This window comes from Pleurodeles waltl, chromosome 4_2 (assembly GCF_031143425.1).
Source record: "Pleurodeles waltl isolate 20211129_DDA chromosome 4_2, aPleWal1.hap1.20221129, whole genome shotgun sequence".
Taxonomy (NCBI): Eukaryota; Metazoa; Chordata; class Amphibia; order Caudata; family Salamandridae; genus Pleurodeles; species Pleurodeles waltl.
This window is the reverse complement of record NC_090443.1, coordinates 608,971,813-608,998,768: the sequence shown is the minus strand read 5'-3', so window position 1 is coordinate 608,998,768 and position 26,956 is coordinate 608,971,813. Positions and strand designations below refer to the sequence as shown.

Sequence of the window (26,956 nt, the reverse complement as noted above, 5' to 3'; positions counted from 1 at the left end):
CACACCCTCGACAGAAGAAATAGTTGATTACCGTCCTCCAGCTAATACAGGTTTTGAGGACTGGGCAGGACTAGTGTAGGTGCAGGCTTGTGTATTTGGGATTAGCATTGTCAGCTTACATAAAGGGTCTACTATTTTGTGTAGCCTAGACACTGGGTTCATCTGCACCCCCAGTCCCCAGTTAACATGTGAACCCCGGAACATTTATACAAGTATATTGTTCTTGCTTGCTAAATTATGGAGGTGTGGGTCCTCCAGTTTTTGGGACTGGATGAACCATTTTACTCCAGAGTGTGCATACGTAATCTCTCTAAAGTTGAAAGCGTACAAAATAGCTGAGCTCCTGATCTATAAAACACCCTATCACATTACCTCCATTCAGAGAGGAGTAGCCACTCTTGCTTAGAAAATGGACTAAAACTATAAAACATTATGGTGCACCCCCAGTGGACGTGTGTGTGTTAGTCAAGCTCACCAGGTGAAAAAGCACAGGATAGTCTAGAAAATATGCTAACACCGAGTAGGCAAGCTTAACTAAACTGTTGTAATGGACTTCTGCCCTACATTCTTCTGATGGATTTTGGATATGTTTGTGTCCGAATTGGTTGCACTGGATTGTGTTTCAAAGATGCAACTTGGTATGTATATAATATGTAAAGGGTGTTAATGAGAAATACTTTATAAAAAGATTTGTAATGCCTCAACTTTCAGTACTTAATTATTCTAAAAAGTGTGACAAAAAAGTAATTGAAAATGATTCAAAGCTTCTAATAGTCCACTGACTGTTACATCTGCATGTAGATATGCACCTCGTGAACAATAGAATAGTTTGACTTTTCCCCCCACTATTTATATGTTTGTCCATTCACACAATGTTCTGTTTTTCCCCAGATATGTGTTCGCCACTTGCGATCTTGTAGCAGAGTTAATTTGGTGAGATCAGTATATCCAATAAACAGCTCAACCTTCAAGCTCAATCATCGGCATCGATTATTTAGGACAACTGCAGGTGAATTCATCTTTGTTTTTTTAAATTTATTGATATTGTGTGATCTGCAAATTTGTGAGTCAGATCTGTGCTGGATATTTGATTTTCTGTCTTCTAAGCCAACATTTCACCAATGCATCCTCTTATTTCCACTGTCTTTCCAGTTCACAGTGGACAGATTGTTCAATTCAAACTTTCGGATATTGGAGAAGGGATTAGAGAGGTTACCGTGAAAGAATGGTAAGTTGTTTATTTTCTTTTCAGTTAATTAATCAGTCTATTTGTCTAGCGCAGCTAATTCCCGAGAGAGTATCTAGGCGCTTCGAGAGAGTATCCAGGCATTTGATTTTGTGTAATATTAAAATGCTGCCAGAAGATGAGCTATGCATTCATTGTATTTTATGGGGGTGGGTGTTGTAACTGAGTGCTAAATGTGAGATCTAAACAGGTTTACAAACCTGGAAGGGTTTTGAGCCAATTTTGTATCTGAATTCTTCAGGACATATTCAGATAGTGTCACATTTCGAGTACATTTATGGACGGATGGTTCCTCATGCCAGTAAAATATCCCTTATTAAAAAGTTTCCAGGGTCATAAAGCGCCTATCCAAGTTAACTAGAGGGTAAGGGGATCAACTCCGGTCTGAATTGCAGGACAACCTGGACAAAGTCTTTGGAAGGAGTAACGTTCCTGCAGGTCAGAGCATAACCTGCGTGTACTTGTGTGTTTTGCTTTTGCTCTGATTAACGATATAAGTATTTCACGAACAGGACAGTTGGATTTCAGTAACTAGCTTTCAAAATAACTCTTGAATAAGAGACCTTTCTTAACTGCAACCTCTGATTAACATTAGCTGAGTTCCAAGAAGCTGGATAGTGCTGGAAATTGCCACTTTCCTTAATGGGAAAGGCAGCCATATTTAAGATGATCACCCTCCTCAATTTTTATATCTTACAGCTTACCTCATATGTAGCACTGGACACCTTTAATAACTGAAGGGCGAATTGCAGTCACTGTAGTGGGATGGGGTACTACCTGCAATGTGCTAGCCTCCCTGAATAGTTCCTTAATGTCAGACAGTACTACTGGACTGCACAGCTATTGATGCTGAAAGGGTAGTTACATTGCTTAGTAGGTATATTCTCTACTGGGCAAAACAGACACGAATTTTGAGACAAAACATAGCCTAGGAACCTCTATGGTGGGAGGGGTGAATCTATTCTCGGAGCGACTGCTGGAGAGGTGATCAGGGTGTGGAAAGGTGCCACAGCATCAAAAGAATGGATGGGGGAAATTACAAAAGATGTGGGTGCGTTTGGAGAGAGGTGGTAGCACTGAAAGACTTTAAATAGTGGGACCTCACTGCATAATGAAAATAGAAGACACGGGAGGGAGGGTCTGAAAACAATTTGCCAGTTAAGTGAGGAAGAGTAATCATCCACAACACTATAGATACAGATATCTCTGCCGCACACTGATGACCTACTTTCTGGAATGAGTAGAAGTGCCTGAAGCTATCTCATTGAAATTTGGGATTCTACCTGAAGAGTTGACCTAAGGAGCTGCTTTTCCTACATATATAAATCGTTGGTTATTGTTTACTCTGCTTTAGAAATAGATGGGAGAGAGATTTGAGAACGTTGGAGGCTATGGATTGGGAATCAATACTAATGCACCCTAAAATGGCTGCAGTCCGATCTGGGCTACGTCTTCATCAGTTAAAAATAATCCACAGTGAATAAGGTCACATATTCAGCATGGGACTGGTGTTGGGCAGTATGTGCCTTATATATGGGACGGCAAGCTGGATGTTAGCAGCAAATTGGTTCTGCCTATTTAGTCCCCCAGGATTTTTCCCAACTGACTATCCATTTTTGTGACTTATGCTGTTAGCGAGTCTCTCTCGCAGAAAATTCACAGTAATTAAACTGAGTGTGCCAACCACCAGAGTCTGCCTTTTAAGCTGAGTCTGCTGCTGTCGAGATAGGGTAAAAGGCTTGTGGCTGCATACATATGAACACACAAATGTGCAAGCTGCACATGTAAGGCTACCTTCATGCACAGCTTGGTATCTGCACATAAGTAGCCTGTCACAGAGATGGCTAGGGGGTTGTAGGACCCAACCACGCATGCTGGAACCATGCATGCCTTAACAATGTTGTCAGAATCACAACCGCATCTTTTCCAAGCATGCCTTTACTATGCCTGCCTTCACAAGAATTTCATTGTAAAAGTATGCTTAGTAAAGAAATATGTGGAAACGGCCTGCGTGGTTGTGTTATACAAACCCCTCTAACCTAAAAAAACGACCCCAGCGCTCCCCCCCCCCCCCCAAAAAAAAACCCTGGCCCCTATTTACATAAAAAAACCTACCTAACCCCCCCACTTGTCCTCAGCCCTAAAACTTCCCCACCCCTAAACTCTAAACTACACCAACACCTCCGCCGGTCCTGAGCTCTCAAACCTTCCCACAGCCCTAATAACTAAACTACCCCCCACCCCGCCATACGCCCTAAAAATAAACTACCCTGACCCTTCCTCAATCCTATAAAACAAAAAAACTACCCTGACCCGGCCACCTACCCTAAACCATACCTCCACCCCCACTGCTAAAAATTACCCTGCCTCAGCCCATCTTACCTCTCCTCTCCCGATCATTCTACCTCTCCTTTCTGCCCTTCTCCCGCCCTTCCTTAAACCTTCCTTGCCTCAAAAAAAAAAAAATACTTCTCTGACCCCCACACCCACCGAGCCCTAAAAGCTAAACTACCCTGACCCCCACCAATGCTAAGCCCTAAAAAAATAAACTACTCGAGAAACCCCACCCCAAAAAAAAAGACCCACACCGCCCAACCCACCATAAACACTAAAAAATAAATTTAAGCCCTAAAGAATAAACTACCCAACCCCACCCCTAAAGAATAAACTACACCGAATCGGCAACCCACCCTAAGCCCTAAATCCACCCCACTGCTAAAAATTGCCCCAGCCCAACTTACCTCACAGCGTCCTCTCCCAATCCTTCCACCTCTCCTTTCTGCCCTTTTCCCGCCCTTCCTTAAACATTCCCCGCCTTTCAAAAAAAAAAAAAAAACTACACCGACCCCTCCCACCCCAAAAAATATAAACTGTAACCTTGGGTTTTTTACGTGACTTTCTGTGTTTAAAAAAAAAATCTGTTTCCTTAACTATATTGTCCCTGTAATCTTTTTTTTTTTTTTTTTTTTTCAGTGAATTTCTGTTTTTTAAACGTCTAGTAATTTTAATGACTATATGTTAATCCAACAGCCTTAGGCTGTGCATGGCTGGGGTTGGCTGAGGCCAACCCCCTTTAAGCACCCACTGTGCACGTCCTTCACCCATGCGCAGGCCAGCAGCCAGACTCTGCGGCAAAACACCCCCTAACCACCCAACACTACGCTGTGCACAGCCATTTCGCTGTGCACGGCAGGAGTTAGCCGCAGCTTCTCTCGGTGTGGGAATAGGTGTGGGAGGGTGTATCTGAGGGTGAGGGTGACTGTCACAGTATCTGTCTGGGTGTGAGAGTGCGCACATCAGTGTTTTAGTGGGTGCATCAGTATGTGCGCAGGTCTGTGAGTGGATGCATGAGGATGTGGGTCAGTGAGTGGGTTCGTAAGTGTCTAAGTGGGCGTGTGAGTGGGAGAAATTGATTGAAAGACAGAGAGAAAAATTTAGTATTTTTTTTTTTTAAGTCTTTAATATCTCATATACTTAAAATGAGATTTTTGTTGGATTTAAAAACAATTTTTTTTTAAATATAATTTTTTATTTAAAAAAAAAAAAAAAAGGAACTGAGTCCTGCTGGACTCGTACCCCCATAGCTCACTAACTCACACTGAGCTATGGGGATAGCTCACTAACTCACACTGAGCTATGGGGATTTTCTCTTTTTTTTTTAGCTCTTTGTGGGCTATGTGGGACCGCGAGGCAGCCCTCCACGGTCCCTACTTTTCAAAAATGTATTCCGTTTTTTTAATAAAAGCCCTTACGGACTACCTGCAGTGCCATTGAATCAGCAAGCACTGAGCTTCTTTGACTGCAGCTCCCTGCTTGCTGAAGCATTTCATCTCTGTCCTCTGCATGCATGCAGGTGACAGATGAAACTTAGTATTTTGACAGCAGGACCTGATTTTAATGTCCCGCTGCAGCCAAGCCACAGCAAACAGCTAAGGCCCGGGGTGGGCACCCTCATGACATAGCAGGAGCTGGCGGTCCCCAGGGCCATCTGTTGCTTCAACAAGAACTTAGCCTGGGGGGGTGATGGTCCCTGAAGTATGTTTTTGTAAACATTTGTCCCATGATTGTTGTCCCTGGGGCAGCAGGGGGCCTTGCAGCACCCCAGTCCAAATATATTGTGACCCGGGGTGGTGGTCCCTGGGCCAGTGGGGAGGCCCACAGGGCCCCCTGCATTAATTACAAGATCACCCCGGGGGTTGTGGTCCCCGGGGCCGCAGGAGGCGGCAAGGAAGCCCCCTCCTGCATACTACAAGAGCCCTGGGGAGATGGCGGTCCACAGGCCCCCCACATTAAAAAAAAAAAAAAAAAAAAAAAAACAAGCCCCGGGAGGTGGCGGTCCCCAGGGCATTGGGAAGAGTCCAAGAGCCCCTCCTCCCTGCTTTTTTATTTAAAACCCCGGGACTTAGCCCATGCGGGCCATTAGGCTAACGAAGCGCTGGAGACTGTGCTTCCTTTTTCTTTTTTTTACGAGCAGAGTTGCGGATCGACCGCATCGCTGGGCGTACATTTTTTTTTAAATGCTTCTTATCTGGGTTGGAGGGGTGTTCTGTGTGGGTCACCACCACCAGTGCTAAGGGGACAGGGGGCCCGGACAGATGACCCCAAAAATTTTCAGGTGGCAGCTGACGGAACGGGCATATTTGTTTTGAAAGTTTAGTAAAGATTCTTCAAGCGGCGCCAAAGATGTAAGCAAGTAAAAATAAAATAAAAAAAAAAGCTTTTTATATAGAAATAGTGTGTGTGTGTGTGTATATATATGTTGCAGTTTAGTTATGCTCATAGGGTGCAGTAGAGCTCTAAAGCTCTAATAAAGGTAAATGTGAATGGGCCTATAGTATTACCATTCAACCCGATATTGTGTGTATTGTTAAAAAAAAGAAAATAGATAATCTAGATTTTGGCCCTGTTGAAATTGAGCAAGTTCATCTACAAATGGGATGTTCTAATCCCTTAAATTTCATGCAGTCAAAATGGTTGTTAGAATATTTGAGGAGTCGCTTATATGTTTTCATTGTGTACATGCAGTTGCAGGAGCTGGAGGAAATGTAGTTTGTGCAGTGGCTCCCTATATTTGTTAAACATGGGATAAAGGGGCCAGTGGAGACTTGCTTTCAACGCAGTGCAAATAGTGGCAAGAAAGTAAGCAAACCAGTTGAGGCCTTGCCACCCCACCACTTTCTCCAATCAAACAAGAACGGCTGAATAATAAATTACACCAAAGGCTGCCTTGAGAAGCTGAATAATCTTCTTCTTCTGGTACTCAAGTGCTTCTGTGAACATTAGGTAACAGTAACTGTGCAGGGACCAGAAAGTAAGCCAGACTGTTGGTCATAACAGATGTGTAAAAGAGGCTAAGACTGTTGGTCATAACAGATGTGTAAAAGAGGCCAGATTTGTAAGAGGGTACCTTTTCCATGATCTTTAGAAGAAAACCTCTGTTGGAAAGAGCAGAATAACTAGCAAGTTGAAAGGGGTGCAGGGTAATTATCACTAAAGGAATAATTCATGCCCTTTTCAATATTTTTGGGGCACTCTGAAAGTGGAGTTTCTTAATAAGATAGTAATGGTTACATGTAATGGTTACAAGCTCCTCAGTGATAAGCGTGGACATGGGATATCTACACGTATTTCATCTTAGGCGATTGGCCTGAATTAAAATAGCTTTTCCAAGAGATAATTGCAAGTACATTACTGGGGCCATAATCATCCGAGATGTGGTGCTTGTGACAGTGTCAATGGTGTCACAAGCTAAGGCAGAACCTTCTAATTTAAATGCAGATTCCTGCAATCTTTATTTTGCAAAATGAAGATGGGTTGTTGACAGTCTGGTGTGTGATCAAGGTATAAGAGAGCATTGCTGTTTGTTCAAGATGTCTGACCGTCTCATGGGTGACTCCTATTGCATGGGATTAATCAGTTGAGGAATTAAAATATAGTGGTTTGGGGAAAGGATTGTCCTTTGTATGTAAGCTTTCCACTTTACAGAGCAACACTTATGAGTATTACTAATAACAGGATAGCTCCTACTCCCCAGACATGAGGAACCATTTGGAGGCCAGGAGAGCATAGTGTGGTGCCTTTCTCATGTCCTGCAAAAAAGCAGAACTTTGATGGTCTACACATTGAGCTGGGAAGCACGTTGATCTGTGTGAAACATTCCCAATTTGTTTGTAAGAGAATATGGGAACACATGCGTCCTGGCTCCCAGTTGCTCACATACATGAGGGCTGTTGAACCTCAAATAGCTACTACATTTGCCAGATCAAGACAGAAGCCTGCCTCAATGAAGCATCCTTTAATTGAGGCTTTAGTACCAATCTTGGTTCAGTGGTTTGGATCTCGTTCTTCTAGTGATGTTTTGAATATTTTTATCATTTATTTCAGTCCTTCTTGTTATCCAACCACCACTGAAATGCTAGTTTGAATGTGTAATTTCTGCTAAGAATGAAGTACTGTCATAAAGATGATAAAGTAACTGATGTAGGACCTGGCGTTGTAGAGATTTTGGACACCTTGGTGGGAAAAAACCCACTTGCATGGACAAGGCAATCAAGTCCACCATTTTGACATACCCTCATAGAGAGCATGCTTACAATCATTAGTTTCAATCATTTTGGTGATACACAAAGAAGCACATGACACACTGAAATGAAAGCTAATGTTCACAAAGTGGATCCTCCCTTCCATCTTAACTACAGTCTTTTATGTGGATAAACAATGTATATCTCTGTCCATTCTTTCCCATTAGTCCCGGGAAAGTATGATTTCTGAAGACTGTCTGCAAGAAACTCCTTTATTTACTGTGATTTGTGGGGGAAAAAATCACCTTATGTTGAGCTCAGCTAACAGAATATCATATGGCACTACCTGGTAAAGAGTTACTGAGTAAATAAACACCTTTTATTATTAGGTTGAACTTTGAACTGTTTTTGTCTCGGAAGGCAACGTCATCATCCCTACTAACAGGAAAGCAGCACTCAGAATAAATACATAAATTATTTATATACACACTCCATTTTTTAATGTGCAGTCAATGTAAGAACAAAGAGATGTAGCTCTTCACTTAATCCATCATCCAACTGGAACCATGAGGTTGTATCAAAAGTAAGCTTTGATATGGCATGGCCAGCTGCAGAGTGTAATGGCTGCACTTTAGCAGAGCTCCTGCAGCCTATCAGCATAGTCCTCATCAATCCACCAAAAATATCTGGCCCCAGAACGGGTAAAACGTTGAACAGGGCGGGCCAGCCCTGAGGGAGCCAAAGCTTTGTTTCCGGAGTCCGGGGGCCCACTGGTACAGCATCTGAAGACAGGGCCGACTGCCGCATGTGAAATCCGGGCCTCGAGTGACTGCTGCGGCTCAGGACTGCTGGAGAGTGGAGAGCGGGACTCGACATGTCGCTGCCCCAGGTCTCCCACTGTGGCGGCAAGTGCCCAAGCGGACACCTGCGGTGACTCAGGAATGAGCTGGGTGAGTGAAGAGGAACGCATCCCGACAGGTCGCAGTACTTAAGGATGGACGGCCAACCTGGTGGCAGATGTCTGCAGGCGCTGATGTGGGGACCTCCTCTTCCTCCCCCCCCCCCCTTCCCCAAGATACCATAGCCCGGGGGCCACTTAAGCTCTACCACAGACATCGATGGGAAGTGAATCTGGTCTCTGGTCCCTGCGGAGGTGACTACAACAATGCTTGGGGGACACCAGGGGAGTGGTGACTTGGACTCAGACGCCAGGGTGCAAAATCTGTTATGGTGTGCCGTGCTAACACCATACCACACACCTCTCCTTAAGAGGCCCTGTAAATAGACACCTGGGCAGCCAGAGATGATTCAGTGGTCCTGCGAGTGAGGAGTTTACATATAAGGGAGGAGCTGGGTGGGCACTTATACTTCCACCTGCATTATGTGCCACAGAGGTGACCGACTGGAGCTGCAGGGTGGACGGGGGAGTGGGGCTGGACAAAGCATTAAACAATAGTTCCAGGGCTGGAATGCCTTGGAGTCTGCAAAACTTGCTTGTTTTAAGGAGTTTCACCAGTTCTTCTCTAATCTTTTCAAATAATCAGAAAGGTTGGAAATTTACTCCTGACAAAGGCAGAAGTAGAAGTTCTTCCAGGGTTGGGGAAAGTGGTTGGAGGGAAAGTGAACTTGTAAACGCTCAGTAGATTTTCACATGAGCAAATCTACACATGCATATTTGCGCGTGCTAAAATGCAGTTCACAAATATTTTCTAGGAGTACGATTTCCTGGTCTACTTCTGTAAGTTCTTGTGAATTCATGAAAACCACTAATTCACAAGAATATACCATGGATGCACTTTTGTGAGTTTCTTTAAGAATTTGGTGCCTCATTAGGTCCTGCGTTAACAAAGACATTTTGTTTTTATTAAACTTCTATTTCTCTCTGTATCGGCTGCTTTTATTGTGAGTGATCACATTCTGCTCTTCCACAAGGAGCATATTGGCACACAAAGTAGTTTTGTTCAGTGCCAGGAACTACTGTGGCTATCAGTGGCGTAACAAACCTGGAGGCCCCCACGCCCGGCAAAGAACATGGAGGCCCAAGACTCACTCAGGGCAGGTGCTGTGCTCACAGGGCCCCATGGAGGGGTGCTGCGGGGCCTTTGTTACGCCACTGGTGGCAATGTGTGCTTTTTGTGAGACCAAAAACGTTCTTTTTCTTTTCAGTGTTTGTTACAATGGTGAGGGCCTGGCAGCTCCCACAACAATAAAGTGTTACAAAAGCCTTGTCAAAACAAGACATGCATTGATGAAACAATAAGGCTCACAAAAAATGTTGGATTGGTTGGCTTTGCCACAGCTTGTTTATTTTCATTCTTCCCATAATCTTGATGAAAATGGTTACACTGATTTTCCATTAGGAATATTTTTTGGGGAAATACTACCATGCATCAACACATTTTACTAAATGACGCTTCAAAGAAATAGCACCTACAATTTCATACTAGTGAAACGTTTTTTCTCGTACTTGCATTTTTTTCTGAACTTGTTCACAAGCTTCTGTTAAACCTTTCATACGTGCACATTTTTATTTTATTTTTTTAAACTGGAACCACTGTCAGTCGTGCAGTGTGATTTTAAAACTTTTATTTACAGCACTCGCCCTAATAATGAGGTGTAACCATAAATACAAGTTCGAACAGCATTAACATATGGACACACATATTACCTCAACTGCAGACCGTTCCCTTCTCTGTAAACTGGCAGCCAAAGGGTTTGTGCTGCAGGCGGTTGGGCTTGCTTGTACTAAAGACAAAATAAACTTGAGAACTTGTTGCCCTTAACACGAAACAATATGTCTCGGGCGTCAGGAGATAGGAATTACACAGCCCTGTATACTACTCGGTGTTGGCCCCACAGTCAACTGCAGGCAGATGACAAGGACGTAGTGAGCATGGACTTCCAATACTAATATCGCACTAATTGTCATGTCTTTGTAGAAGTGAAGCATTCTGCCCCCTCTCAAAAACCTCTTTGTGGCTTAACTTGGCAATGAGTACTAGTGGCCCCCTCCATTCTTTACTCTAGCCTACCAACTATCCATGACCTCACAGCAAACATGGCAGGGGGCAAAAGTGCCAAAAGTGGGCACCAAACAAAATTGGTCAAATTAATTGAGCCAAGAGACAATACAGGGACTTTGGGGCCAGAGGAACCTCAACCAGTGGCCGAGTTTTTAGAAACTTGGAGACAATTTTACCTTAGACATAATGGCGACTATACATGGCGTCCGCGGCACTCATAAAATAAAGATCGACACGGTCTCAATAGAAATTGCAATCAATTGAACGGATTATCGCAACCTGGGAGCCAGGGTGAAAGATACTGGGGACTCCTTGAAGACCCTTAGGGATGACTACAACCCTCACAGAGCTAGTCGGTATGCTCAAAGCCACCACTGCGACACTTGAGACAAAAATTGAGTACTTTAAGGGACACTCCTGCTAGAATAATATTTGAATAATTGATGCACCTGAAAAAAGCAGAAGGACCAACAGTAGATTTATTTATGAAAGATCTTATCTTTAAACAACTGCAGCCACATGGGCTCTCTAGAAAGAGCACATCGAGTGCCAGGCACACTGCCCAATCCTGGCACACCACCTCGTCCCATCATAGCGCAGATTTTTAACTTCCGAGACCGGGATGTAATACTTCAGATGGTGCGTAGTGCTCCACCTTTGCGAAATGGAAATGCCAACATTACTTTCCTTTCGTTACGGATTTCACTCGACATGTATGCCACAGCTTTCTCGAAGTCCAAGAGGCCCTCCTGGATTGGGATCTCATATACTTGATGTTATTCCAGAAACAGGAAGATAAGACCGACCCAGGAAACATCAAAGGGGTGTGGTTCCTGTTGGGACATCAGCAACCTCCAGAAGAAGGGCTGCACAAGAGCCCCACACCACCAATCTTGGACTATCGCCCGTCCCAACAGGAGCAGATCCAGGGAAAACAACAAGATTGGTTTGAACCCGCAGAGTGACCACCAAAACTAAACAAGTTCCTTCTGCATAAACTGGTGATTCAGTGGAACTTTCTTGGCTACCTTGCACTGGACAAGACAGAAGTAGTAAGTCTGTCTGACTAAGGACCTAATCGTGGTACATCCAGACTTGTTCTGGGGACTGGAAGGGGGATTAAAGGGTGCTAGCCACAACTCCTTATTAGTCTAAGTGCAATTGCGGGTATAGGCACTCTGCATGGTTGGGGTGGAAGTTATTTCAAAACCTGTATTGCAGTGAGGAGGGGAGGCAGTTGGCAGGGATTTTTGTTTGTATGTTGTGGAGGCTGTAAAGGCAAAATGCATTTATGATCCTATCACCTCAAAGACATTGTTGGCACTGCCCATTGGAGGCCGCCCCCCAGTCCCCCCGCAGCCCCCCCCAGTCGCAGTAAGCTGCAATCAACCACATACTCTATAGCATACATGCACATATGAACACACCAACACTGTCTTCTATCCTGGAATATCAATGGTCTCAGAGATGAGATAAAACAGGGATTAGTCCTGCAGTGTCTCAAGAGACAGTCCCCCGACGTGGTCCTCTTGCAGGAGACTCACCTACTTGGGAATAAATGTTGCACATTAGACAGATGGGGGTACAAAATGGCTGGTTGCTCTGGCTATGGGGAGGTTAGTGGGGGCATTGTAGTGAAGAAAACGCTCCCACTCACCATCCAACCCATTTGATCCGATGGGCATTGACAATACGTGACCATCTCTGGGAGCTGGGAAGGGGCCACCGTGAATATACTCTGTGGCCATCCCTCCACAACTTCACGAAATAACACTTCCAGCGCTGAAAACACTCCTGCTGGACCTCCCCAAAGGGGAATTAATAATGGGAGTTGTATTTTAATGCAACACTATATGATGTTAAAGACAGGCAGCCCCCACGACCGACAAACCCAGCATGACAACCCTTCTGTGACCTCTTTGCTTTCCAGGGGCAAATGGATGTGTGGCGAGCCTTTCACCCCACTGAGAAACACTTTATATTTCACTCCACAGCACACAATGCTTTCTCCTGCATCGACTACTTCATTATGTTGGCCTGCCAACTAACACAAGAAGTCTACCACATGACACGGGCATCTCGGACCATTCCCTCTTGTGGCTGGCCTATGGCTCAGGGGATAGTAGCAGCTCCAGATGCATTGTACTAAACCCCTGGTACCGCAAGGTGCCGAAGGTCCGAGCAACGCTGACAGAAGCGATTGAGCACTACTTTGAGGAAAACGCCTCCTCTGTGGACTCTGCACAGATGGTGTGGGATCATATAAGGCGGTAATCAAGGGAGTTGGTCTCTCCACAATAATAGGGCACAAGAAGAAAAAGTGGGTACAAATAGAGACTCTTGAACAGGACATTATGGCTCCTGAAATTAGCCTCTTGGCGCAAGAGGAAACAGTCACAGCCCGTATATTGACTCTCAAGCAACAAGAGTACCGAGATGTTTCACAGGAAGCAACCAAGGCTTACCGCAGAGCAGTACAGCACTGTCTTTATGAGGCTTTAGACAAGTCTGGGAAACTCCTAGCCTGGCTAGATAGAATAGAAGCAGCAAATAGATGGGTGGGGGGATCCGGACTGCGACCGAAGATCTGATCAGCGACACAAAGGGTATTGGGGAGACCTTTGCGGCATACTATACGAGACTATACTCTCAGGGAGTAACAGCTAACGAGAGAGGACTCCTGTGAACTCCTGGCGGATATTAATCTCCCAACCTTGCCCATGGAAGACGGAGATGCACTAGAGAAGGAGCTCTCACCAGAGGAAATGGTAGGGACCATCGAGGATTTCTCGGGATCTCTCGGCTTAATGCAGGGGGTGAAAATAGTTTGCAAAATATTCGCCTCCTGACTCAATCCCAATTATACATATGCTGGTATGCCCTGACCAGTCTGGCTTTATGCCTGGCTGGAATATGGCACTGAACCTCCTCAGATTGCATGGAGCACTCGGCCAGGCTGCAACACTGTGAGAAGATGCAGTGGTCCTCTCATTCGATACTTGTATGGCCTTCAACATGGTGGTATGGCCGTACCTATTTGCTGTGCCTGAGAGGCTGGGTTTTTGACCATTATTTGTCACATGGGTGCTCCTCTACTCTTACCCTTTCGTACAGGTGGTGGTGAACAGGAACATATCGAAGACATTTGCGCTTTGACGTGGTACTAGGCAGGGGTGCCCACTCCCCCCCCCTTGCTGTTTGCTCTGGCACTCGAGCTGCTGGCGGCGTGGGTAAGGGTGGATCCCCTGATTAGAGGATTAACTTGGACTGAGCAGTGGAAGGACAGAATATCACTCTATGCGGATGACATTCTGCCCTGTTGTGGAGCCCCCTACTCCCCTTGACCAGATAATACACATAATGGCCCAATTTGCGCAATAGTTTGCTTACACAATAAGCTGGACAAAGTCAATCGTCTACATCCTTAGGGGCGAAACACCCCTGCTACCCTGAGGCTGTGCCCCCAAAATAGTGACAGACGAATTTAAGTACTTGGGCATCTACGTGACTACTGATGCAGCCCGTTACTACTCCTTCAAACTGCTTCCCCTCCTTGATCGTCTCAAGCAAGATATCCAACCATAAATAACTGGATATATGCCCCCCGAGATGATTCAGCATACCACATGGACAGAAGACTAATGCATCCGGGCCGATACCTGAGGGCCATCTACACATCCCCCTTAACCTACCCCCACATCCCCCCCCCCCCCGAGCTGACAATCACCACGGGACCAACATTGGTGACAATTGGTTAATGGCACGCTTTACTCCGTTCCTAGTGCTGGAAAGGGAAAGATAACGCAGACCACCTCCCTCTAGGTCTCCAAGGTGCTAGGCACATTAAACAACATCCCTGGCTTCGAGAAGTAGGACCTTATTGGTATCTCCAGGGTGGGAGACCTTTGGCCAGGTGTCGGTGTTCTTACATTTCACAACCTGCAAGAGGAGTATACATTTTCGGCTTCTGAACACTACTGTTACCTCCAAATACTGCACACGCTGTCATCTGTAATCTCAAAGGGGTCCGTGCTGCCAGAATCCTCCTCACTGGAGAGACGATTGCTGGAGAAACACTTAAATAACAAAGCCATCTCCTTCACTTATAAGACACTAATTAACAATTCTGCAGTCCCCATAAAACACCGAAAACTGCCATGGGAACAAGATATGGGACATCTTGATGATGGGGAGAGAGGTGAGGTGCTGGCCTCGTCGAGGGATTCAATCAAGGTTTTGTTTGATGCAGCTGATAATCCTCCACCGGAATATCTATCATGCTCAGTCAGAGCCAAGATGGGCAGGGCACCTCATGCTCTGTCTCAGGAGTTGTGGATTGGAGGGGTCATTTCTGCACATGTTTTGGGAATGTCCGGAGATAAGTAACTACTGGACCACCATGATTCCATGTCTAAATGAGACCTGTAGTAGTAAGAGGTCAACTTCGATTAAGTGCTGCCTGCTAAATATCTGGGACTCTTCGTATCTCGGAAGACCGGAGATTCTTCTGATGACTTTGGGCATGGTGATTGCTAAGAGAAATATCGCCAGGCTATGGGCTTCACCCCAGGCACCGGTTCTGCAAGACTGGAAGCGAGACATGGATTGGTGCAGGCTGACTGAGAGGGTAACGTATGAGGGTACCCACAGAAGTGTGGGAATATCTGGGGAAATGGAACGACTATAGATGCGGTCTATGCTCTGCCCACCTATGAGACCCTGCCACTTAACCACACTCCCTTGTAGAAACTGCTCTGGTAATGACTCAGTAGACTGGAATTGGGAGTGGGACATCTGATTGGCAGTGGAAAGTTTGAGTAGTGTGTGCCTTCTGTGCTATATCTCATAAATACAGATCTGCGAATGTAAGATGTACTCTTACCTAGTTACCAATAACAAGAATTATAAAAAAAAAATGGCTGATTTGGTTATAGCTGGTTCCCAGCTGAAGTGGCAAGGTGTGCAAAACAACGATGGATTAGGTTGCGGCCCTGTGAATTACCAGTGAGAGATTAATTCAAGCATTCCATCCATCACTTTTTTGTATAGCAAAATATAACATAACATCCAGCCGGAAGTCCTGAGAAAGCTAATTACCCACTGTAAGCCTGATCTCAGAAGAGAACAAAATCCCTGAATAAACTCTAAATACCAAGTCTGAAGGAAGAGTCGAACTAGAAAAAGCAAAACGGAGGTACTTTAGGAACCATAGATGGTTAAATAGTAACCAGGTGACATCTGGTGCAGAAAACTTCTGGAAATGTGTCAAAACAATATTCACTGTGAAGCAATGTGCACTTGCATTAGTGAGATTTCTTGGGTGCAGTGCAGCTCGTGACATGACGTCACCACCAAAAAAGCATGGTCCTGCATATGTAGTCCAGCAGAGCCGCTGGTTTTCCTGGGAGCATGACGTGTAAATATATACTACCAGATGCCAAAATAATTCTCTGATGAAATGACAGCACACATCTGCTGCATCTGTCCATACGTAGGACAATAACAGATGTGGTTCCTGTGTTCACAGTTCCACCGGAATCAAGCTACACCTGGCTGATGAGCCATTATCAGGGTGAGACTAGTACTAGGTTGCTTGTATTCCAGTTCAGAGAGGATCTGGCTTGGCAGTTTGGGCTGGACTGTTCCCTCTGGAGCAGGGTAAAGGCTGATTTGCATATGGCTGAGTCCAAACTGAGGTTGCATGTAGGTGAAAAACCATGGAACTGGATGCGGCCCGTAGGCAATTGCCAGTGGCTGAGAATAATTCAAGTTTTTCATCCATCACATTGTTATTGCTGCAGTTGTAAATTGTATGGTACCCCTGTTTTTTTAGGGGGGGTGGTGTATTTGATGTATTTGGTCATTGATTCTCTTTAGAGCTGTCTGCTCCTCCTCTGGTGAGGCCTGGGCTGTAAATATGCAAAATAAATGTGAAACAAATAATTTAGCCTAAAATGTATGTACTGTCAGTGGATTAAATGGACCCCTGTATATAGCTGAATGGAGTTTCCATTTAGAAAACAAAAGTAAAAATGAAAATGTGTAATAAGTAAATATGCATAATGTATGAGCAAAACACTGTTAACAATGGTTAAAATTGTTTTGCCTTTTCTAATAAACCTACATTTACACATTTTTAATTGTTTCATGTGCTTCTACATGTACTTATGTCCAGTCCATTTATTGACATTTTTGTCATTCTGCTATAAGGTATGTAAAAGAAGGAGACTCTGTAGCGCAATTTGACAGCATTTGTGAAGTCCAGAGTGATAAAGCTTCTGTTACCATCACCAGTCGTTACGATGGAGTTATTAAAAAGCTGTACTACAGTCTAGATGACACTGCTTATGTGGGCAAACCACTTGTGGACATAGAAACAGATGCAATAAAAGGTAAGTTCTGTTTCCCATCGTTCATTGTTTGTACTAATCCAGTTTCTTAAGGTATCTTGCAGCAAGTAAATATGCAGATCACACTTATGGCTTAACATTGCACACAGGTGTGTTGGCATGTAGTACAGAAGTTGTATAGATTCTGCTCTCCTATTCACTGAAAAAAACAAAGGTTACTGGGACGTTATAGTTAGGTTCTGAATTTACTCGTATAAAACCATAGAAATTCAGCAGTTATAGGTACAGTTCTTTCAAGAGCTAAGGGTTTGTGGTGTCCATACCCTGGGCCCAGTTCTCCTTTTTTTTTTTTTTTTTTTTTTTTTTACTTTTGCTGCGAAAACTTCCTAGTTTGAAGTGTTGGCAGCCAATCAAAGCTGTGAATTTCCCTGCACAACCTCCTCTTTGTTCACAAATACTTTGCGTTATGTGTATATATATATATATATATATATGTATATATATGTGAATTTCCCTATTTTTTTCAAAAACTACTGAACAGATTTCCCCCAAAAAAGCGAAAGTTTAATCTGCGTACAGAAAGCTAGCTTTGTGCCAAATTTGGTGTAATTCCGTCCAGTGGTTCGGGCTGTAGACATGTCTAAATGTCCTACCGGAATTAACATGGGAAACGCAACCTTTTTTTAACCCCCCTCCCCCCTATTTTTCTCGGCCCCCACTTAGCGGATCATCCAAAAACTTTCAGCACTTATTTTGGAACATTTTGTGAAGATTCATCAGATGGTGCCAAAGATATAGGCAAGTCAAAAAACGCTTTTTCTAAGGAATCTAACTATAACTACCTAGTGGCGACCGCCATTAGGTAATATATTTATATTGTTGAAAGATAGGTATATACCTTTACCACGGATGCATTTCTACAAAAATGTAAGGATTTACAAGTAAAAATAAACCCATTATTTAAATATATATTTATATTTATTTAGTATATATATATGTGTGTGTAAAAAAAGGTTTATACTTGTTAAATATTTCTGTGGTGAAGACTTTTTGTTGTAAAGGCATATTCGATATATGAAATATTGTTGTTAATGCCCTTCATTATAATGTCATTCGGTATGGCCTCATTCATCCGCCTTAGGGAGGCTAAGCAGGAGAAGGGGGTTGGGGAGTCTGTTCAGAGGGGAAGGTGGGGAAGATGGGGACAAGGGTATCCCATGTCCCATCTGCAAACGTCTGGCAGAATTGGGTGTATTTGTAAATCAGGACTCTAGTGTTTTGTTGCCGTTCCAACAGGCACCTCCTTTCTTGTAAATTTTATAGGGGCAATACCTAGCCCTGTAATCTTCCTTCTCCATTGGAGGCCAACAGTCCATATTCTGCTGCCTGAAGAGAAGGAGCTTTTGTGGACCTCCACTTGTGAGATATGTCCTTCTTAGCAATCCTACAGCCCAGGCGTTGCGACAAGTGGCTGCTTCTAGGACACCCTCCATTCCTTCAGGTGGGACTAAATAGCCATCTTTGGTGTAAGATCAAAGGACCTGCTCATTATTACAGAAGTGAGTACTTGTTGAGGGAACAATATTGTTCAATAATCACGCAGCCCCAGGTCATGTGAAAGAATGTGCCCACTGTATGTAAGCACACAAGTGCATGTAGCGTCAGTTAGTGCCCGTTTTCCAGAGCCAAGTGTGCAGTAATCCTTTGAAGGTAGCTGAACTGAATGAGATGAAGACGGGTAGAAATGACCCATTCATTTGGGGCTATTCTGGCCATTTATCATCATAATCTTCATCATCATCATCATCATCATCATCATCTAAGGTTCCTAGCTCCTCCTCCCATTTGTCTCGTCGGGGATCTAGAGTATCAACCATGTTGATTGTGAGAGAACGGTAGGTTCTTGATATTCCATGTTGCCAATGGGCTTGAATATCAATTTGGCTGCTATTGTTTGGAACTCCAGAAGTGCCACTGTGGAACTTGAGTACATGTCTCAGTTGCAGGAACTATTAAAATAGGAAATTGTGCAATACAATTTCATCCCTAAACTCCCCAAAGGGTCTCATGTGGCAATCATCCCAGACATCTGCTAGCTTAGAAATGCTAATGTAGCCCACACCCCTGAAATTAAGGATCAGGTTGGGCAGGGAAGCCAATTTCCCAACCACAGTGGAGGCTCTAGGCCAAGCCTGTAGTGTCATTTGTGTGACTTCATTTTAGCGGAGAATGGATCTTGATGCTGTAGAGCAAGTGGGTGCCCTCTTCTCTGTCATCGAAATATTGATGGCGATCAGGTGGGCTGCCCAATAATAAAACTGAATATTGGTGACAACCAGGCTACCCTCATAGGTGGATAAGGTGAATGTGATGAGAAATACTATAAGCTGCTTGCCCACCAACAGGAAGTTCCGAAATTAGGTGCAGAATGTGTGAAAAAATTTAGTCTGCATCTCAAATGGGAAATTCTGCAGGACATTTTATCTATCTATCATCATGTTGCCATATAAAAAGTTGTTTGACTTGCTTATATCATTGGCACCATTTAACGAATTTTCATGAAATTAAAAAAAAAAAAATGTTCCTAAAAATCTTGTTGTACAGGTGAAGCTTCGGGTTGATCTGTCAAGTGGGGACTGAGAAGAAGAGGCGGTCAAAAGGAAGTGTGATTCCCATTATAATCCCCATTTGAATTTTGAACACGATTACAGCCCAAACTGCTGGACAGAATTGCTCCAAATTTAGCACCAAGGCAGCCTTTGGTACAGAAAGAAGCCTTTTTGTTGTTTGGTGTAAATCCATTCTGTAGTTTTTGAGATATTAAAAGAAAACTAAATATGTATATCTGGAAGCGCGAAAACTTCAGAAATACTCCAGATGTCATACTGAGATTTGATTTGCTTCCAACACTACAACCAGGAAGTGTTGGCAGCCATTTTGAGACTGCTACAAATGAAAATGGGGTAGGGTACTGTTACCCTACCACTCTAGCCTTGGTGCAGGGGTCCCCCAGGGACCCTCCATGCCCCAAGGCTTAAAAGTATATATATATTTTTTAAATCCCGGCAAAAAAAAGCAGCAGATCCCCAAATTTTACCATGATTTTAAAAAGCAACATGCAAGCGCAGTCTCCCTCTCTTGCTTTTATTTTTGCCCCTGTATGGGCCAAGTCGCCCATACAGGGGCATCCAAAAATGGTGACTATAATAGAGGAACAAGAGACATATATAGAAATGAAGCAAATAATAGTGGTTTTTTTTTTCAATCCTTTTATGAATAGACCAAGCAATGTTTATGATCTGAATATGAAAAAAATGTTTAGCACCCCTATTTTAGACACATTTTCATAGTTCACATCATTTATTTGTTTGGTCATTCACTCATGGAACATCTGCAGAAGAGCATATCGACTGGGATATCTTTATGTGGCACAGGTTTTGAAAGTACATGTGCGTGTAAGTTCGGTGAGTAGAGGCTTTAGAGATTTCGTAGGTTTTAGCACCCCATCAATACCTTCCCAACCAAATTCACCTGGATCTTTCTCTACATATGCATGATCCAAAACATTTACAATCTTCTGATCAAGTAGAATGCTCTTTTAATGTGTCCACACACAGAATATGATGTTGGTGGAAGGTCACTTAGCAGGACTGATCTCCTGAACTCAAATGTACCGAAGATCGTCAAATGTGTGACGGTCGTAACTCGTTTTCTACGCACGCACAAGGTATTTTTCTGTCTTTAAAGTCCTCCTTCTTCTGTCCCAGCAAATCCTTTTAGAGGCTTCACAGGTTCAGTAGTTAAAGCTCCAAGCTTTGTTCCAATTTTGCTCATAGTGTTATCACTTGTAAGAATATGTACCTTGATAAGAACACTGGGCATCTCTGGGACAAATTTCTTGTACAGAATATGAAGTGGGATTTTGTCGCCTGTTCCATAACTCTGACAATTCTTGACTTATGAACATTGCAACAAATCGACGCAGCACAGTTCTAACATCTGTGTCATCTGACAGTACAGTGACTCGATTGGAACCATTTACAGCGGCCCAGTCAACATGTGGCACAACACGAAGGTCAGCTTCCTCCAATTTGCTGATTAGTTCTTGAACAATATAGCCCGTACTTTTTGAATATCTCCCTGCAGGCACCAACTCCCCACTGCCAGTCATTTCACTTGCAATAATTGCTTATTCAGTGTTAACTGAAGCATCAGCAATGTTTTGGAGAGTTAACATCTCAAAGTTGATCAAGTTGCACAGGTATGTGTGTCGAATTTTTGATGCAGGCATGGTCAATTGTTCCACTTGTAGTCATTTTCTGATTCTCTCACATTCTTTAAGTGTTCAAGATAACTGTCGGACAATGTGGAGTTTTTGCAAGGTGCACACTGACTTTGATATCTGTAGAACAGTCTGAATTACCTCTCCGACGTTTTGCATGGGGTAAATGTTGACCATTCACAATTGTGACATATAGTCCACAACAACAGCAGTTTTCAATGAGGACACCTTTTCAAACTGAAATTCTTCAGGTGAACTTATTTTTTCGAGCTCTTGTAAGAGCTTGTGCTTCACTGCTTTGGTTGCAGCGCCTCCATCAAATAATGTGTTTGTTGGAAGAAGAACATGTGACAGAATGTCCTTGATAAATTCACCCCTTTCTTTTGCTACATCCATCTCTCTATGTCCTTGAGAAAGTTGATCTTTTGTGACCTGTTTGTAGTGGCTGGTTGGACGAAACTTTTAGTACAGCAATTAAAGCGTAGAAGCTTAGCTTAAGTGATTATGTCATACAGCTTTTTCTCTTTCAATATGAATCTCTCCTGCTTCAGTTCTGCATATAGTTTTGATCCATGTTCCAGGACATCTAGTAGAAATGTCTTTATATTGTTATCCACATCGTTTGGTCACAAAGTCGTGTAGTCGCACAGGCTCAGTCATTCCAAAGGGGTTTCCTTGCTGCTGCATGAAACGAAGAAGACTGTCATTATGTTTATTAAAACGTTCCCCTCTCTTTCCCACAAGTTCGAGGTGAGGAACCGTTTACGATGGTCCATTAGTTTTGAATTTGTCATCTCTCTGAAAACATTGAAAATAGAAAGGACTTCATGGAAAACTAGCTGCCCTTGATCAACATATTAACTTTTACGTGTCTGACCAACAACACCCTTGGAGCTTTTCTGTGATCTCTGGATTGCCTGACAAACTTTCATATCTGCAGCCACAGTATTGAACCTTTCCTCTCTTTCACCACAAAATTTATTTGGATACATTTTCTGTAGAGGTATTGTTTTTTTCACCTCTGGCTTCTTCACTCTTTCCAAATATCAGGACCCATATCTCAAGTAGTTTATGCATTCGAATTTGCGAAACACGGTAATCACTGACTCCACAGTCTTCACATGCAGCTCCCAATCACCTTACAGATCAGCATGTACCAATTTGTTTTTCAGTAGAGTTATCATGTGTAAAACATTTCTTCACATTCTTTGACAACTTTACAAACTTGGTTTTCTGATCTTAAACTGAGTGTATTGAACATTGTCTGGCTCAGCATTATGTTTTTGAATGAAGTGCACCCTGTGCTTTGTTCAGTTCTGAGATAAGATGTGCAAAACCTAATTAGCCATTCCACACCATGTTTCTAAAGCCTCAGATATGATGTGCATACCTTGTAACAAATTAACAGTTCCGCTCAATACTAACTGGACAGTTTTGCTCCCAAAGGTTTTAGCCTCAATAACTGCATTGTCTATAACACACATCCACTGTGAACCTCTCACTTTTGTCATGTGGAAAACATCCATCATTGGATAAAGACAATCAAATTCTACTGGATTGCTCATAAAAATGTCAGCTAAAATACGGAAAACACCTTCATCGCAGAAAATTGGCAGGATAGGTTGGTCTTCAAGTTGAGCATGCACGTTTTTAAAAACATTTTTAGAGCTGTGTATACTGTTGCATAGTTTGTGACTTGAGATGGTATTACTGGTAAAACCCCACCCTTGTTCAGTGGGACAGTATTGTGGGAGATCACAGCATGAATTCCAGCGCATGGAGGAACTGGCTTTTCTTCATCTTTCAGTCCACACCGAATAAGCAATATGATAATTTCAGTTAAATCAGCTTTGCTGACCGCAGTATAAAGAAGATCCATGTCCTCAGTCACTTTGAAACTTTCTAGTAGAATGGGACATGTTGATGGCTTGTAATGATTTTGCACACATTGGCAAGGCAGCTGGGTTATAAGTTTGCAACTTTGTTTGATCATGCTTACATCTGTCACAGCTTGTTTTTCAGCAGCTACTTCATTGGTACAGTGTTGAAAAAGCACCATGGCAGTATTAGGTGTGCTGGATGTTCCAGATGAAGATATGTCTTCAAAATCATCTAGAGCATCAATGGTAAATTTGTTCCTGGTAAAGTGACTTGGACGTGGTGTGCTGTCAGATTCACAGGATTTTACAGCTTGAGCTGCTATCAAGTTCCTTCTCCATACTATGTCATAACTTATTGATGCACCAATCCTATTCATTGAAATGATTAGCTCTCTACTTTCACACTTGTCATAGATTTCGTGGGCAGTCATCATGGGTAGCGGAGTTTTCTCTTTGTCCAGATGTAAAATATAAAACATGATTTGGAAATGACAGTACATTTGCACAGCAGAAGCCTTGTCAGTTCATGAGATTGTCATCCAATTCTTCGCTTATATCTTCAAAGTATCATCAATGTTGTCGGCTTCTGTTCCCAAACTCAAGAACTTTAGTTTGCAACAGTTTCACTTTGCTGATAGTAAACAATGATGTAAAAAATATTAAGACAACATCAGGCATTCTTGTTGACTCCCATGATTTGCGGAGCTCTGGGGCATCACACAATTTGTCATTAAGTCCAAAACCTAAATTTCTCAGGACATTTCTTAAAATGGTTCCTGTTGAGTTTACTGCATTCTGAGATCTTGTTTTGGCAGCAAGCTCCTCAGGAGTCAAATCAGCTGAGAGCACCATAAGTGGCTCATTCTTTTTGCTAGACTGACAAAAACGAATTCTGTCATCCTACATTCTCATCAGAAAAATCTTAATTTCATTATTTTGGATCAATACAGTTTCATCAGTGTTCACCATTATTTCTTTAATCTCACTAAGTGTGAAGCCGTGGCCAGCACTCAAGAGTGGCTTGAAAACTTAATTTGCTTTTTGAAAGAGTGCACACTTAACTGAAAACTGATGCTTACGTTTGCTGCTGGAAGCTCATTGTACATTCACATTTTTGAATGTATGCACACATACAGTTTGGGTGGACATACAAATCCACTGCAAATGTATTCACTTCGCTGTCTAAATCAACTTCTCAGCTGAAAACTGCATCCTGGAAGAAACAAGCAGCAGATAAAAACATGTTTGCCCTTTGAGATTCACATATTCTGTACTTTGTTCCTTCGTATATACCTTTGCCCTTGTTCTGGCAAAATTACAGATAACACATTGAAGATCCTCTGCTTTCTGATCAGTTGTTGGAGGTGGATGAGGGGGTAGATACCGATCTTCTAAGTGGATGGGCATTGAGTTTGGTTGTCGTTGCTTTCTTGTTGTGATTCACTGGTTTCTGCTATTTTTTGTCAATTTTTCCAGGCTTTTTTTCCATTGTATACAAATTGTAGCACTTGTTACTATTATATTTTGTATCCTCTTCACCCAGCAGTTTTAATCTTTTGTGAACTTTGTCTTGCTGTATTTCTGCAGCATCTTGAAATGTCCACCCGCGGTTGATGTTAGCTTTTCTTTCGGATTAGTTTGGCATATGGCACATTTTTCTTTGTCAAAGGAGCCCTCGGAGTTTGTAGTTAGCAACACTCTGTCAGGAGGTAAAGACCCTCTGCTGCCACTTGCTTTGCTCATGTTTACAAATTTGAATCAACAGAAAACCTGAAACAAAACCAATAGTAAAATAAATTACCAATATGATGGCTAAAAGGCATCATTATAGAGCTGGCGTTTTGAAAAATGTTGGAAGGGCTGCTCTGAGGAGTTATTGTCTGTCTCTATATAAGACTACTTGATACCCAAAACCTTTGTTTTGACACCAAAATGAAGTACATAGATCTCATGGTTCCTGAAATATTACATCATCACTGCAACACATCCGCCATTTAAAAAAATGTCATCCAGAACAATTCGGCCTGGATCAGCAATGTCTACCCAAGCTAAATTACTTTTCTAGTGATTGAAAAATACAATTTAATACTGAAAATGTCTGGACAACATTTTTTTTTTTTTTTTTTTTTTTACAGAGGTATATCTGGGGACCAGGATTAATAATGAAACAGCATGGAGCTGGGGTTCCTAGTAGAAAATCCCAACCTGTGGCCAGGAGGGGGAGAGTGGGCACTCCTGTTTTGTCACTGAGAAATCTGATATTGTGAAGAGATATGTGCCCCAGTTTTGGCTCTTGCTTTGGGATTAGCATAGGTGAGTTTAACGTAGGCAGTACCAGTAATGAAAATGTTAAATTTGGAATGTATTATTGACTAGATATAATCCTACCTTAGTGAGTCAAATGCTTGTTGGAGGCCTAGAGAGAGGCAGCCTGCATTTGGGTAAGGGTTGTGAGCTATTTCCATTGCTTGATTCAGTCTACCTATATTTAGGGAGGAACTTATGCCTGGGATAAAGCCGCTTTGTTCAATGTAAATTAAGTCTGGTGGGGATGGAGTAAAGGGTGCACCAGTACCTTATTCAGCATTTTATACTCTAAGGTCAGGAGGGAGAGCGGTTTGTAGGAAAAAAGGTCAGTGGGGACTTGGCCTGTAAGAAGGTAGGTGATTAGGGCCTGGCTAGTGGAGGGTGACAATTAGCCTGCGTCTACTGAGGCTTTCTATATTTTTTCCAGGTGGGGGACCAAGCCGGAGGCAAACGTCGAGTAGAATTCAATGGGTATCCCGTCTATTCCCGGCGTTTTGTTACGTGCTGTGTCTGCAATACCCTAGCGTATTTCAATGGGTGGGCTTCCAGTTCAGCATATGATACTGCTGATAACTATGATACTCCCAAATCATACAGGAAAGTGTCCGTCTCAGCAGAGGACGGAAAGGGGCCAACCATGTACAGCCGGATATAACACTCAAGCCTCATTTATCTCTATTTGCATATTACAATGTGCGTTTGAGGGTGTTACAAGGGCTAGAATTGGTGTTGGGGGATGTGTCATGGACATAACCAGGGACGTATCATGCGGGCAAGGAAGGTGCCGCCTTATCACCCTCTGAGTATATTCTCTGCAAATACGATCTGTGATCAATGACCTGCAGATGTTCAATTAACTCAACATGTTGGATTTTGTTTTTGCAGTTCATGTATACTTGTGGGTTCATGTGTTGCCTCCTGTTAAAGGATCCCCAGACATGTTTCTACTTGTTGTAAGCCTTGGAGAACTGACTGCCTAATGCCTTTGACCATGGCAATCAACACTCCCCTGATCACCACTTTCAATGCTTTCCATTCAATAAGAGGTTGGATGCTGTGCCGGCATTGTTTGTAAAATATGTGTCTATTGCGGTAGCTAAAGTATCCTTGAAAACTTCTAGTAATATATGTTGCATGCCCCATGTTGGGATCAGCGCTGGAACTCTACTCTAGGCCATCACTATTTCAAAAGAATTATGGTCAGAGAATGTTTTACCCAGGTATGTCGCCCAGGTGAACTTCTATAACATATGCCTGGGGCAGAGATGAAACGGCCCGAATGGGCGTGTAGGTGATGTGGAGCAGAATAAAACGATGGCCTATGCCTGCCTAATGGAACCAACAAAC

At 43.0% G+C, this 26,956-nt stretch overlaps 1 protein-coding gene across 1 annotated transcript in view; it reads left to right on the top strand.

Annotated features, from left to right (window-relative positions):
* Positions 1–26,956, top strand: part of DBT (dihydrolipoamide branched chain transacylase E2) — a 122,181-nt gene that overhangs the window by 29,603 nt on the left and 65,622 nt on the right. The window contains exons 2-4 of the mRNA XM_069232170.1: positions 892–1,009; positions 1,153–1,228; positions 17,001–17,182. Coding sequence (XP_069088271.1) covers positions 892–1,009; positions 1,153–1,228; positions 17,001–17,182 — 376 coding nt within the window. The remainder of the gene's footprint in view (positions 1–891; positions 1,010–1,152; positions 1,229–17,000; positions 17,183–26,956) is intronic.